The sequence below is a fragment of the Nelusetta ayraudi genome, unplaced genomic scaffold (genome assembly GCF_046127955.1).
Source record: "Nelusetta ayraudi isolate G7.1 ecotype Tasmania unplaced genomic scaffold, CSIRO-AGI_Nayr_v1 ptg000008l, whole genome shotgun sequence".
Classification (NCBI taxonomy): domain Eukaryota; kingdom Metazoa; phylum Chordata; class Actinopteri; order Tetraodontiformes; family Monacanthidae; genus Nelusetta; species Nelusetta ayraudi.
In genome coordinates, this window is record NW_027466058.1 from 2,197,501 (window position 1) to 2,210,889 (window position 13,389).

At 45.7% G+C, this 13,389-nt stretch overlaps 2 protein-coding genes across 3 annotated transcripts in view; both read left to right on the plus strand.

The window, feature by feature from the left end:
- adam8a (ADAM metallopeptidase domain 8a) overlaps positions 1 to 6,412 on the plus strand; it is an 8,283-nt gene extending 1,871 nt beyond the window's left edge. Inside the window, exons 6-24 of the mRNA XM_076018664.1 lie at positions 377 to 602; positions 731 to 808; positions 945 to 1,013; positions 1,583 to 1,752; positions 1,850 to 1,931; positions 2,020 to 2,162; positions 2,253 to 2,430; positions 2,516 to 2,605; positions 2,772 to 2,967; positions 3,060 to 3,141; positions 3,479 to 3,659; positions 3,744 to 3,830; positions 3,919 to 4,003; positions 4,322 to 4,433; positions 4,529 to 4,727; positions 4,931 to 4,978; positions 5,086 to 5,139; positions 5,251 to 5,331; positions 5,614 to 6,412. Coding sequence (XP_075874779.1) covers positions 377 to 602; positions 731 to 808; positions 945 to 1,013; positions 1,583 to 1,752; positions 1,850 to 1,931; positions 2,020 to 2,162; positions 2,253 to 2,430; positions 2,516 to 2,605; positions 2,772 to 2,967; positions 3,060 to 3,141; positions 3,479 to 3,659; positions 3,744 to 3,830; positions 3,919 to 4,003; positions 4,322 to 4,433; positions 4,529 to 4,727; positions 4,931 to 4,978; positions 5,086 to 5,139; positions 5,251 to 5,331; positions 5,614 to 5,658 — 2,206 coding nt within the window. The 3' untranslated portion in view covers positions 5,659 to 6,412. The remainder of the gene's footprint in view (positions 1 to 376; positions 603 to 730; positions 809 to 944; positions 1,014 to 1,582; positions 1,753 to 1,849; positions 1,932 to 2,019; positions 2,163 to 2,252; positions 2,431 to 2,515; positions 2,606 to 2,771; positions 2,968 to 3,059; positions 3,142 to 3,478; positions 3,660 to 3,743; positions 3,831 to 3,918; positions 4,004 to 4,321; positions 4,434 to 4,528; positions 4,728 to 4,930; positions 4,979 to 5,085; positions 5,140 to 5,250; positions 5,332 to 5,613) is intronic.
- A 71-nt stretch (positions 6,413 to 6,483) lies between these two features.
- On the plus strand, positions 6,484 to 10,060 carry spef1 (sperm flagellar 1). Of its 2 annotated transcripts, none has more exons than XM_076018662.1 (7): positions 6,484 to 6,703; positions 6,979 to 7,090; positions 7,514 to 7,670; positions 7,773 to 7,812; positions 8,840 to 8,924; positions 9,020 to 9,125; positions 9,598 to 10,060. In XM_076018662.1, the coding sequence occupies exons 1-7, from the start codon at positions 6,595 to 6,597 to the stop codon at positions 9,706 to 9,708; spliced, it is 720 nt and encodes a 239-aa protein (XP_075874777.1). In that variant the 5' UTR covers positions 6,484 to 6,594; the 3' UTR covers positions 9,709 to 10,060. The 2 variants fall into 2 exon arrangements, with proteins under 2 accessions (XP_075874777.1, XP_075874778.1); XM_076018663.1 differs by having other exon boundaries at positions 9,023 to 9,125.
- Positions 10,061 to 13,389: the final 3,329 nt, after the last annotated feature.

Consider the following 13,389-nt stretch of genomic DNA (forward strand, 5'->3'; position numbering starts at 1 on the left):
ACTTACAAGTGCACACATGGAAAGGAGGACAAAGCACTAAGTTACTTTGTACATAACGCAAGACTTACAGACAACAGGAAGGACAATAAGAAGGCAGGACAAAGCATTAAAGGCAGTTGCAAAATGGAAAACAGCTCATCACAAGATACAGGGCACATGATGATGAAATCTGTCTGATTGTGTAAATTGCAGCTAATCAGCTGAGCCATCAGCTCATCTGGGATGGTTTATGGTTTATAGCCTATGAGATGAGCTGGATTTACTCTTTGAGCTCATGATAAAATGCTCTATTTCTGGAGCCGCATTCATCAGATTTTTCTTTTTCTTTTTCTTTTTTTCCTCTGGACACTAAATTTATTCTGTCTTCTAACCGCAGGGGGTTTATGCATTTCCGCGACCAAATGTACCTTATCGAACCCATGTGGGCGGCGCCGGCGGAGGAGGGCAGACAAAGTTCCGGATCCCACAGTGACGCGGGCCCTCATGCCGTTTACCACTACCGACACCTGCGGAAGAAAAGAAGCTCCTGTTCCCATGGAAACACAACCACGTTCTACGACCACGGCGCTCGTCCGTCTGGACTCTTCCAGCTCGGCAGCCTGGTAAAGACACAATGTTCATGAGTTATCAGCAAATTCAAAGTACAAAAAAAGTGTTTGGTTTTTTTATTGCTTCTCTCTCTCCGGACCTGTATGTATTAAATGACCTCCCTATTTTTTGTGTTACTCAGAAAAGCAGAGCTCAGACCAAAGAGCCCACAAGAAAAGCCAGGACGGTGGAGCTTTTCGTGGTGGTGGACCACACCGAGGTTCGAGCCGCCGTGTTTCTCCTGTCTGACTCATTGCAGATGTCGTCTATTAGCCACAATGATGCCCTGTTTCCATTAGAAGAAAGGACGATCTTTGAAGTACAGTTTATTTATTTGAATTGCCCTTTCTTTTCAGTACAAAAAGTTTGGCAGTATCAGGACCGTGGAGGCCCGGGTGCTTGAAATAGCAAATCATGTAGACAAGGTATGTTTTGGTTTCCTTTGTCATAGAATGGGTTTAGTGATTCATCCCTTTTTAGGGACGTGATCTTGACCTTAAAAAGAGCGAGAAATGGAAGTAGGGTTCTGTTTAAAATAGCAATGATTGTCTATTCTGTCTTTTGCACTCTTTCATCAGAGCTTCCAGCAAATGTTGTCTTTCTTAATTTTTCACTGGCAGCGGACAGGCTAACACTCACAATTTTTTTTTTTGTTCTTGCAACACGGCTGTTGGTGTGAAATTCGTCCCTGATACTATTTGTTTTGTACCGACTAGAGTCTGATTGCTAAAAAGGAAGGAAAAGTTTTGTGAAAATCTAACTTAAGTTGTGAAGCTTCACACCTCGGATGAAAATTTTCCCGCACGCAGCCACCATCACACTGTCTTCATCGCACGCTCAAACAAAAAGAAGCCAGAATGAACGTACCATCACCAACTTTTTCTTTCTTTTTTTTTTTACCCTGCCACTAAAAAATTGACAGCCCAGACATTTCAAGAGGAATTCCCACTTTTCATTCCGTACTAACGTACCACTTTTTCTTTTTTTTTACCAGCTGTACCGCCCGGTCGGCGTCCGTGTGATGCTGGTCGGTGTGGATATCTGGTCGTACAAAGACCAGATAGAGGTCAGCACAAACCCAGAGGTCACCCTCGGCCGCTTCCTGGACTGGCGCCAACGGAGCCTGCTGCCGTGGAACAAGCACGACAATGCACAGTTTATCACGTAAGACCCACGGCCCAGAGAGGACATTTTAGAATTCCGTGGTGTGTGCTGCAGTGTTTTAGCAGGCGAATAAACGCTTCCCCTTCTCTTCATTCAGAGGTGTGGATTTCGATGGCTCCACTGTCGGCTTGGCCAACACCAACGCAATGTGCACCGCCAACTCGGGAGCTGTGAATGAGGTAAATATACTCGTCTTCTGTTTTGAGAAACAAGGGTTACAAGGGTGGAAATGCATCAAGGGCTTTTTCAATCCGCTTCTTTGTGAAGGATCACAACACAAACTCCATTGGGGTGGCTTCGACCATTGCCCATGAGATGGGTCACAACCTGGGCCTATCCCACGACACTGAAAAATGCGTGTGTGGCTCATCGACGACCAAAAAAGGCTGCATCATGTCTGAGAGTGTGGGGTGAGTTCAGTTACATCTCCAAAACAACTCTAAAATACTCCAGAGTCCATATCAAAGCTCATCTTACGCTGTCTTCCTGCTCGCTCCTAGCATGGTGTACCCTCAGCTGTTCAGTAGCTGCAGCCAGCAGCAGCTGGACAGGTTCTTGGAGGAGGTCAACCCTGCCTGTCTGCAGGACTCCCCCTCCACCAATCGCATCTTTGGGGGGCCGGTCTGTGGAAATGGCTTCCTGGAGCCAGGGGAGGAGTGCGACTGCGGCACCGTGGAGGTTTGAGCAACGCAGCGGCAATAGCCAAAGCCCAAAAATGCAAATGAGTGGATGTGTATGATCTCTTGTGTGGTCTGTCCGCTAGGAATGCAAGAATCCCTGCTGCAACGCCACCAACTGCAGACTCCGAGCAGGAGCCCAGTGTGCAGACGGCGAGTGCTGCCGCGACTGCCAAGTACGTGACGTTCGCCGAGTCCCCGTCTTAAGACGCGAGAACTCCCACTGATGCTAATTGCGTTACCGCGCGGCCCAGACACAGTCTGACTGCGCCGTCTGGCCTGCTGATGCGCGAGCGTACGCTCCTCACTTATCCGGCACACCACCATCTGTGTTTCCCTCAGCTAAAAGCGGCAGGCAGCGTCTGTCGGCCGAAGGCAGGGGACTGCGACCTGACGGAGCACTGCACTGGCTTCTCTGCCACCTGCCCGGCGGACGCCTACACCCAAAACGGCCTCTCCTGCAACCACGGCAAGGGATACTGCTACAACGGACGGTGCCCGTCGCGCCAGCAGCACTGCAAAAGACTTTGGGGACCAGGTACAAAGAGCGCGCGGAGTCAACTGCGGCGGAGCTGAGATGGCGCTTGAGCCTCATCAAGTTATTAACGTTGTGTTTTTGATCCTGTGCAGATGCTGAAGTCGCTGCTGACGCTTGTTTCTCGCAGTACGGGAACTGCAGGAAGACGCTTTTCAACCAGAGATGCTCGAGCCGGTAATGAAACACAAAGCAACAGCATCAACTCTAGGGGTTTCGTCCAACACCCATTTCACAACTTTATTTTCCATCCTGAATCCAGTGGTCAACGCTCTGATTGATTACGGCAGTGTTTGTCAACCTTTTTTTTCACCACTAACCATTATTATTATATTATTATAACCAGTATTATTTTTTTTAGACCAATTAAGTGAAATTGGATAACTTTTCATGGGTGTGCACCGGACATTATCTCACGGTACACAGAGAACAGAGTATTTAACCCTCTGTTTGCAGTCACTCATCTGAAAGTGCCCGTTATTTGGGGTCTCACTTCTCTGTGGTCCTTCTGCAGAGATCAGTCCTGCGGGACGCTCTTCTGCTCTGGCGGCTGGGAATTCCCGGTGACGTCCAAGAAATCCTTCTACACGGTCCGAAATGGAATCATATGCAACGAGGCAGCCATGAACGCTGAGGATAACTACCCCTCTGACTTGGGCATGGTGCCCACTGGCACAAAGTGTGGCACCAACATGGTAAAGAGATGTTGCTTGCCGGCAAGGAGCACAAAGTCATGACCTGTGTAGCCCGTGTTTTAATGCTTTCCTGTTGCGTTTCAGATGTGCTACAATCAGCGCTGCCAGGACATCAGAAGCATTAAGGTGTTCGGAACAAAAGACTGTTCCGCAAAATGCAGTAACCACGGGGTGAGATGCTCGCTATGACCTTATCTCACTTTTGGGAGAACTTGGGAAAACAGACGGGCTATGACACCTTCTGGGGGATCTCTTGCAGGTCTGCAACCACGAGAGCAAATGTCACTGTGACCCCGGCTGGGCGCCCCCTTTCTGCAATCTGCTGGTGTCAGAGGTGCCCAAAGGTATTGTGCACTCTGCGCAGCGAGAATTTGTTTATCAGCCTCCCTGAATGCCTGCGCTTGTGCGTCCAGCGCTCTTGCTCATGGCTGCTTGCGTCTGTTCCTCCCCTGTCACATTTCAGCGCTTTAATAGATTTCTCATGAACCCGTAAGACAACTGTCCTCTGTTTGTTGAGCACATCCTGACAGTGATTTACTGGAATTCCCCCACTGGTCATGAAGTAATGATATTAGTACAGTTTTGTCTCCTGAGAAATCGACTTCCCTGTTCTATGCTCTTCCTCAACCAAAATCATTTTGTTTTTTTGTTTTTCGTTTCAGAAACAGGCCTGTTGGCGTTCATCGTGTCACTTGCAGCTGGCTCTGTAGTGCTAATGCTCCTGGTTATTGGGGTTTTGATGTACTGCGTCAGAAAAAGCCGACCTGCCAAAAGGTACTCGAAGAAGTCGTTCTTTTCCTCGTTCAGCCTTCTCTTTACATGCAGCCCAGAAGATAATTACAAACTGTGTGTGTGATTTTATTTTTCAGGTACTTCCAATCCACCTCAGGGCAGTTTAACCCCGTGTTTAGGTCGAGCAGTACGCGGGGCAGTCCACGTCTTGGGACCGCACACATCAGCCAGCCTATATTTGTGGAGTCGTCAGCAACCCAGGCCTGCAAGCCCCTGACTTCTGCACCGGCAAGACCACATGCAGGAGGGCTGAGGCCCAGTAGGGCGGTGCCAGAGGCAAGTTCCTGCACCAGAGCGTTGTCATGTCACATGATGTTACCATTTCTCGTCTTCATAAACTTGTCATTGGGGTCATTGAGGCTACAAAGACTCTGCTTGAACTACACACACTAGCTATTATTTGAGCAAATATGCTTGACGAGGAAAAACAAAATAAGCTGTAGTTTCTGCTCACCCATCTTTGTTCCGTTCCATTGCAGCCGCCGAAAAGATTCCCAGCTGTGGCTCAGCTGCTAAAGGTTCAGCAGGTAATGTGGTCGGCTCTTTTATTTGTTGCTCCAAGACAAACACTCGTTTAGTCAGGGTAACAAAATCTACACAGGGGTCTCACTAAACTGATCTCTTCCTTTCTCAGGATAAGCCACTACCTCCATCCAGGCCTCTGCCACCACTTGCTGCAACAAAACCGGTAAATATGATGTGTTGTGTTGCTGTTGTTGTTTTAATTACAAGGGTGTGCATGTTTAAAAGGAGATAACATTTTTTCTGTTTCTGAAATGTGAACATCTGCTCTCTTAAGATCATGAAACCAAAGCCTCCGATGCCTCCGGTGAAGCCGAAGCCCTCGGCTGGCCCGTCTCCACTGCCACACACCCAGCTGGTATGTATTCTGAAGTCACTCGGGGACAACCAGACTCTCCTAAGCGTTACAAATTCTGGCAGCTGGCATACAAACACGCCTGATGTTATTTGGGTCATTCACATATATAAAGTTGTCTGCGGCGTAATGAGCAGGCGGTGGCTCAGAGTCGGTCGACAAGCATATTAATTCTTCTCAGCCACCACGTTGACACGCGATATGACGGTCGTGAGAAAGGAAACGTTGTGAGTTCATAAAAATGCTTTGCATTTGCACGTCTGTTAACTTTGCTTGTTTGTCCAGCTTGCAGGGAGAAGTGCACTAATGCCCCCCAGCAGGCCCAGATGACAGCGGGAATAATTGAGCCGCCGGGGAAAAACATTAAGACCCTCTGTCAAGAGGAGATTTTACTCGTCCCAGCGAGGGGGAACAATAAATCTACTCAGGAGACGCTTGTCTGTTTTTAAAGTGGAAACAAGATCCTGCGAAGGATCAGCAACAATAAGCGAGACCTCGTCTCCGTGAAGATCACCGCCGTCTGTTTCTTGCTGTCATAAGCCTTAAGTGTACTGATGAAGCCGTGATTGGTTAAACCCCAAGGTCCGTGTCTTTTTTAATTTTTTTAATTATTATTTGGATCGACAGGTGGCAACGCTGCCACTGCATTTTATCCTCTTATGGAAAGGGAACTGTCTCCCCAGATGACCCCTGGATACTTGATATCCACATGTGAAAACTTTACGAGACAACTGCACATTTTTTATGCCATAGCTTTTTGTTACTAACCATCACTGTTGGTACTGCCTTTCTAGAATATGCATTGTTGTTAAGGGAGATTACATTGTTACAATGTGGGCACTTTATCAGTTGTGTTTTTTCTTAATTAATATTATTAAGCAATGCTCTTACTTTGTGTTATTTTTCTACGAATTGAATCAAAACTATCACTACTTTTGTGACATGATGATTGTTGTGTAGTTCAAAGTATTGCACATTCTATGAAGCAGGCTGATGGTTCATGCTCGCTATGGTCTGCCGGCGCTCTGAGGCAGATTTGTGTTTTGAACATTGTAGTGAAAATGTCTTGTCTTATTTTCTGTACGCCAATACGTTGCAATAAAATCCTCACAATCAACGAGTCGCTCCGTTTTCTCCGTTCGACGCGGTTGCCTAGCAACGTAGTAAACAAACTACTAGCCGTTCGCTAACAAGCTAACGCTATCATAACAATCGGACCTGGGCAAAGTGAACAGCCGCCGCCTTCCTCTTTAAGACAAAACAACAATGGAGAAGAAATTGAGTGAAGAAGACCTGCAGGATTTATACGCATGGATAGATAACATTCCTCTGTCCCGACCAAAGAGGAACATCACAAGAGACTTCAGTGACGGAGGTTGTAGACATGACCTTTTAGCTTAGTTAGCATTCTTGGGTTTATTTAATAAAAAATAAAAAAAATAAGGAGAGAGAGAGAGAGAGAGGGAGAGAGAGAGAGGGAGAGAGAGAGAGAGAGAGAGAGAGAGAGAGAGAGAGAGAGAGAGAGAGAGAGAGCTTAATTCAAATCTAATTAAAAACTTAATTAAAAATACTTTTTGGCTACAGTGCCTGTTTGTTGGTGAGGGGTGATTTATCATTTTGCTGACTCTGCCTCTCTGCCCCTCTTTGTAGTGATGGCTGCAGAGGTTGTCAAGCACTTCTTCCCAAAGCTCGTGGAAATGCACAACTACGTCCCGGCAAACTCCACCCAGCAGAAGCTCAGTAACTGGAGCGTCCTCAACAGGCAAGACCACCAAGCGCCGGTCGCCTCGCTCTGTTTATCTGCACTGCGTGCAACATTAAGGATGTAATGAAGGACAGGAAGCAGCGCTGCTGCTCTGAGGCCACACAGCCGCACACCCAGAGGTCAAAACTACAAATGATATGCTGTCATCAACATGGCATCAAACTTTTTTTTTGCATTTCTGTAAACTTTTTTTTGCTACAGCGCACATCGTTCAGTCTGATCGTGAGAACCAGTCAGACTCACACCCACCCCACCACTGATATGGCACGCAGCCAGCAGCAGCCTGGCCCCCATCATGGTTACCATCATCGGGAATTAGTTAAATCACTTTTACACTCTGCTGTTGCCCTTGTTGTTATATCCCCTCCAAGTTGAAACCATCTGTTTCTTATGCGGCTCCTTCTATTTCATTGCGGACAGGAAGGTGTTTTCCAAGCTGAACTTTCATGTGCCTGAGGAGACGGTCGGGGGGATTGTGCTATGCACCGCAGGAGTGATAGAGCCGACACTGAGCACACTCAGAGAGAAGATATTGAGTAAAGTGGAGAACACAAAAGACGACACAGTGGGGTACAATGTATGTGAATTCAGCATTCAGAACAATCAAATAACTGCATCAATTGCGTTCTTGCTATTGTGAGTGAACATATTTGTCCACATTTTCCTTAAAAAAAATCAGGACTGTGGGTACTATGACACTCAAGAGAAACCTCATTCAGGTATGTTGGCTCTTCTCTAACTAACGCTTCTGTCATTAACACAAATGCTCACATCAGTGTCGAGAAACAGTGGTGTGAAAACACCCAGGCCCTCCTGGGGATATGACGTGATTCTCTTCTGTTTTCCACACCTCATCTGTCCTTTAAACTCCCTTTTAGAGCTGACCTCTGGGCGGCACCACCACCCTCCCTGTTCTTTCCTCCTCCACCTAGAAGTCCTCACACACACAGCTCAGGTCCTCATATCCTCTCCAAACATCACCAGATGGCCTTTATCGCTGTCCTGAGGTCAGCAGTGTTGCAGTCAAAGACCTCCCAAAACTCTTTGTTGCTTAATCTTTTCCGTCCTGTTTCCGTCCTTCCTCAGCTAGTCTCCTTCTTTTGTTCAGTTCAGTTAAAACTGCAGCCACTAAGCTGGGACCGGAACCCAATGACACGACTGAGTGACTAAGTTGGACTTAATTTCATTGATAACCAAGAACATATATAAATCACTGTCATAGTCTACTGTGAGAGTGATTTAGGAGTCTCTCAGAAGAGGAAATGATCAAAATGACTAGGATACACAAGCAATGGAAAGACAAAGAATAAAAGTGAATGCAAACCTGATTGACGAGCAACCTTGACATGGAGTAAAGGCTGGTTCTCTGACATGAAAGGAAATATGACTGGCACAAGTGGAAAAAAAAGGGGAAACAGACCATATAACTATAAACACCTAGGTAACAGGGAACAGGTGGAAACACTCATTGCAGGGAAAGACAAGTTACCTGACATGAGAGGAGAGATACATTTTCAAAATGAAACAGAAAGTCTCGAGATAACGTGGACAAGGCAAAAGCTTACCGCAAATCTACTAAACGTGACAGAACCCACCATAAATGCACATGTCCTATATTTTCATCAGCACAATTGAAAATATGTCAATCAATATTACTTTTCTTTCCAACAGTAAAGTCTTAAACAATCATTGACATTGACATTGGAATTGCAAAAAAAAGAAAATCTTTTGTTCTTCTGATCTCAGAAATCCATCAGACTGCAACAAAACATCTGCCCCAGCTGGCAGGCGAAGATGCAAAGAAGGGTGAGAAGAGCAGATTAAAGAACAGGTACAGCCAAAATGTGGATTCAAGTTTGAATTCAATGTCAGAGTTCCTTATGATAGAATTCTTTTATTAATTTTATTTTTAAATAATTCCACCAGCAGACTGCAGCAGACGGTGCAGTTTTACACAGACATGGACCCTGCCTTCAGACAAATCCTGCAGGAAAAAGAGCAGGCTGTTGCGGCTTTGCAGGAGACTGTCGAGGTATGCACACGCACGCGTATACACACACACACACACACACACACACACAAACAAGCGTTTGTCTGAAAAAACATCCATCTTTCTGGTAAAACTGCTGTAAACTTTCCCTTCTGATGTAGGACAACAGCTTTGTCATGCATTCATACCACCTGTGTTATTCTTGTGTGTGTGTGTGTGTGTGTGTGTGTGTGTGTGTGTGTGTGTGTGTGTGTGTGTGCGTGCGTGCACGTGTGTGTTCTACATATGTGTCATAAACTCTGTCAGCACTGTGCTGTGAGTCAGTATCTGATTCAGCGGATGTAACTTTTTTAAAAGCTCTTTGTCTGTGACCACATCTGCAGGGAGGACAAGAGGGAGGTTAAAACATGCGCGATGCCACATTTTTCTTTAACCAGGGAGTCATTTATTTATTTTCTTTAGAAGCCAATTGACAACATGTTTTTCTTGTGCGTGTGTGTGGGGGGGGGTGCAGATTTTGCAGATGAAAGTGAGCAAATTGGAGCATCTGCTTCACTTGAAGGACATGCGTATCGAGGACCTGACGCAGCACCTGAAGACCTACAAGGCAAAGAGCAAATCCTGACGATGCAAGCGAGGACAAACCAAGAGTTTGTCGCTGCAGCTCTAAAATACAACGGTGCCACCTCAGCTCTGTCAAGCCCTTCGTTTAACGAACCAGAATCAAGGCTGAACTTCAATTCATGAACTTCTGCGCAAAATGTCCAGGAATCAAAAAGATGTATCTGACTTGTTGAAGAGCAATGAAGAGATTCAATGTGCATCAGAACAAAAGCACAAAAGCAATGTAGTAACGAGTACAAGTCTGTAAACTGACTGCTAAATTGTTTTATTTTTATTGTTTGGCAAAAGATGTATCATACATACATCTTTTGTTAACCAGCAGATGCATTAAAGGAAATTCTCGGGAAAAATCATTTATCAGACTGCTTACTGATTATTTCCCTTCTCAGATAGTTACCTCCCACCAAGGTGTGTGTGAAATGTGTATTTTCATGTTTGTACAGCTCTCTCTGGGGCACCGTGCCTTTGCCTTCACCTTTGACCTCCGATGCTGCCATCTATCTGCCAAAAGTCCACTTGAACTCTCCAGAGTTTCTCTTTTCTGCATGTTTCTTTTGTCAAACCAGCAGAGCAGATGTGGCGCGTTCAATTTTAAGAGTCCTCTGCAAATAAAATGATTATGAGGTTCTTTTCACAGTGACGGTCACTTCCACCCAAGACTAAAAATACACCATTCAGTCATCATCCACAACACTTACTTTGCACTTCCTCTTCAAATTAGACGGGCACTTTAGAATAGAAGGCGATAGAATTCGCTGAATAATGACCTAATCTTCCGTTAGGCTCAGCAATGATGGAAACGCACACTAATGATGACAGTTAACCAAATATAGTGAAGCTGTTCCAGTCAGAGGGATGGAGATGCGGGTATTGAGAAGATTACACAATACACACACACACAAAAAAAGAAGTCCTCTCTTTATTGTTAAGTCTTTGGCATGAGAAGGAAATTTAATATTTTACCGGAACAAACTGTACAGACACACAAGTGAAAAAGGTTTTTCAGGATGCGCAACACACTGATCTCAAGTGATGATTAGAAAACCCAGAACACAACCTGAAGAGGTCAAGACAGTGAGAAACTAATGCTCTTACTCTAGCACACACACACACACACACACACACACACACACACACACACACACACACACACACGCACGTTAGGAATGTGAGAGGACGCTGAGGAACAGAGCAGCCGTTGATGATGAAGCAGACGGTGAGAGACTGTGATGAATCATGAGCTGCATCGGGCTGCTGTTGGCTCGACAGGATTTCTGGTTCGCACCATACGAGGGGCCACGGCCGCTGTTGTGGGAAGTAGAGGGAGGAAATACAGGAGGGAATCAAGGCTGAACACAGGGACGAACATGAGGGGAAATAAATGCTGACACATCCAGGAAGTAGCAGACCGGGTCCTGATTCATCTTCCTGTGAGGGACGACCTCGGAAGCGGCCGACGTCCGTTTCCTTCCAATCGCTGCCAATCATACATATCTACAGGATGGATATGAAGCATTTAATTGGATTTTTAAAATCCATATATATCATGAACCCTAGCGGTAGTATAATGTGACTCTGATTTCAACTCCATAATTTATATTAACAGACAATAATAGGCAAAAAAGAGACAACCAGAACTGTACATGTGCGTTAAAATTCGATGAATCTGAAGTTGGGACAGGATTTGTACGCACGGAGAGAAAAGATTCCTCAGTTGCAACCAAGAGGAACATCACAAGAGACTTCAGTGATGGAGTTGTAGCCTGAGCCTTGAGCAGTTTGCATCTGAACAATGATGATTTATGACAAATGTGAAAATGGCAAACATACAGCTTGATTCATCTTCTACACCACTTTCTCTAATTAAAAACATCATTCTTGGCTCCAATGCCTGTTTGTTGGTAAGGGATAATGTATTATTTTGCTGACTCTGCCTCTCTGCCCCTCTTTGTAGTGATGGCTGCAGAGGTTGTTGAGCACTTCTTCCCGAAGCTCGTGGAAATGCACAACTACGTCCCGGCAAACTCCACCCAGCAGAAGCTCAGTAACTGGAGCGTCCTCAACAGGCAAGACCACCAAGCGCCGGACGCCTCGCTCTGTTTATCCGCACTGCGTGCAACTTTAAGGATGTAATGAAGGACAGGAAGCAGCGCTGCTGCTCTGAGGCCACACAGCCGCACACCCAGAGGTCAAAACTACAAATGATATGCTGTCATCAACATGGCATCAAACTTTTTTTGCATTTCTATAAACTTTTTTTTTGTTGCTACAGTGCACATCGTTCGGTCTGATCGTGAGAACCAGTCAGACTCACACCCACTCATCCTCTCCCCGACCACTGATATGGCACGCAGCCAGCAGCAGCCTGGCCTCCATCATGGTTACCATCATAGGAAAACGTTAAACTTCTCTTAACAAGCTGCTACCCTCATAACCAGTTTTAATAATCTAAACCATCTGGGTGCCTTTGTTTTGTTTTTTTTAAATCTGGCCCCTGCTACTTCATTGTGGACGGGAAGGTGTTTTCCAGGCTGAATTTTCATTTGCCTGAGGAGGAGACGGTCAGGGAGCGATATAGCCAACACTGAGCATACTCAGACAGAAAATATTGAGTAAATTGGAGAATATAAGAAATGACACAGTAGAGTATGATGTATGTGAAAAATAATTTGATGGGATTAATGACTGACTCCAAAGTGGTGTTTGCAGACGTGCGGTGACAGATTTTGAAACTAGAACTTTGATTACCACAGTATCAGGAATCAGCAGAAACCTCAAACAGGTATGTTGTCAGCACTCTCACTGGACTACATTACTGCAAATGTGCTCTCTTTGTTGTCTGCAAAAGCCTAAACAAAACATTCCCTGCGAATTTGAACCTCACACCGCAGCACAGGTCTCAGAAGGGAGGACTTCCCCAGAATTCATTGTAATCAAGTGAATGAAATCAACCACAATTCCCTAAGCCAGGACTGCTAAATTAACAAGTTTGCAGCGTTGACAGACTGACTTGCGCAAGGCTTACATGGGTTTGTGTCATGTGTGCACGCTGACCCCATTCAAACCCAAAAATGAAGCTGGCCGCCGCCAAAAGTCACCTTTATGGAGAGCAGGAAGGAAAGATGAAGAAATAAAGAGCCAGCACGGCGAGGCCTCTGACTGCGGCGCCGCCGACCTCGAGGCAGCGATAAAGGCCATCTGGTGATGTCGGGAGGTGATATGAGGACCTGAGCTGTGTGTCCGAGGGCGGGGGAGGAGGGAGCACATGGAGGTGGCGCCTCCCTGAGGTCAGCGCTCCAGGGAAGTTTAATGGACAGATGAGGTGTGTGTGTGTGTGGGGTGGGGGGTGGGGGTCGGGGGGTTGCAGATTAACTCCTACACGGTTCAGACATCCAGGGACCAGCAGTGTCTGATGTCGGTCATTATCGCAATCTGTGGGATGGATCTCTTTTTATTATTAGGTGAGATATGTTGGCGGGGTGCCAACACTCACTTGAGTTATTTCAACTTGAGAGACATGGTAGGAAAAATGAGCTTGAGCTTTAATAACTCATCCAACGGCTATCAGCACAAAGTAATTCTGTTTTCTTTTCAACTATAAAATAATTATCCAGAAAAAAACACAGTTATGAACACTTAGACATTACGCCCTCTTTAAATCTCTCTTATTTAAGATAAAAAC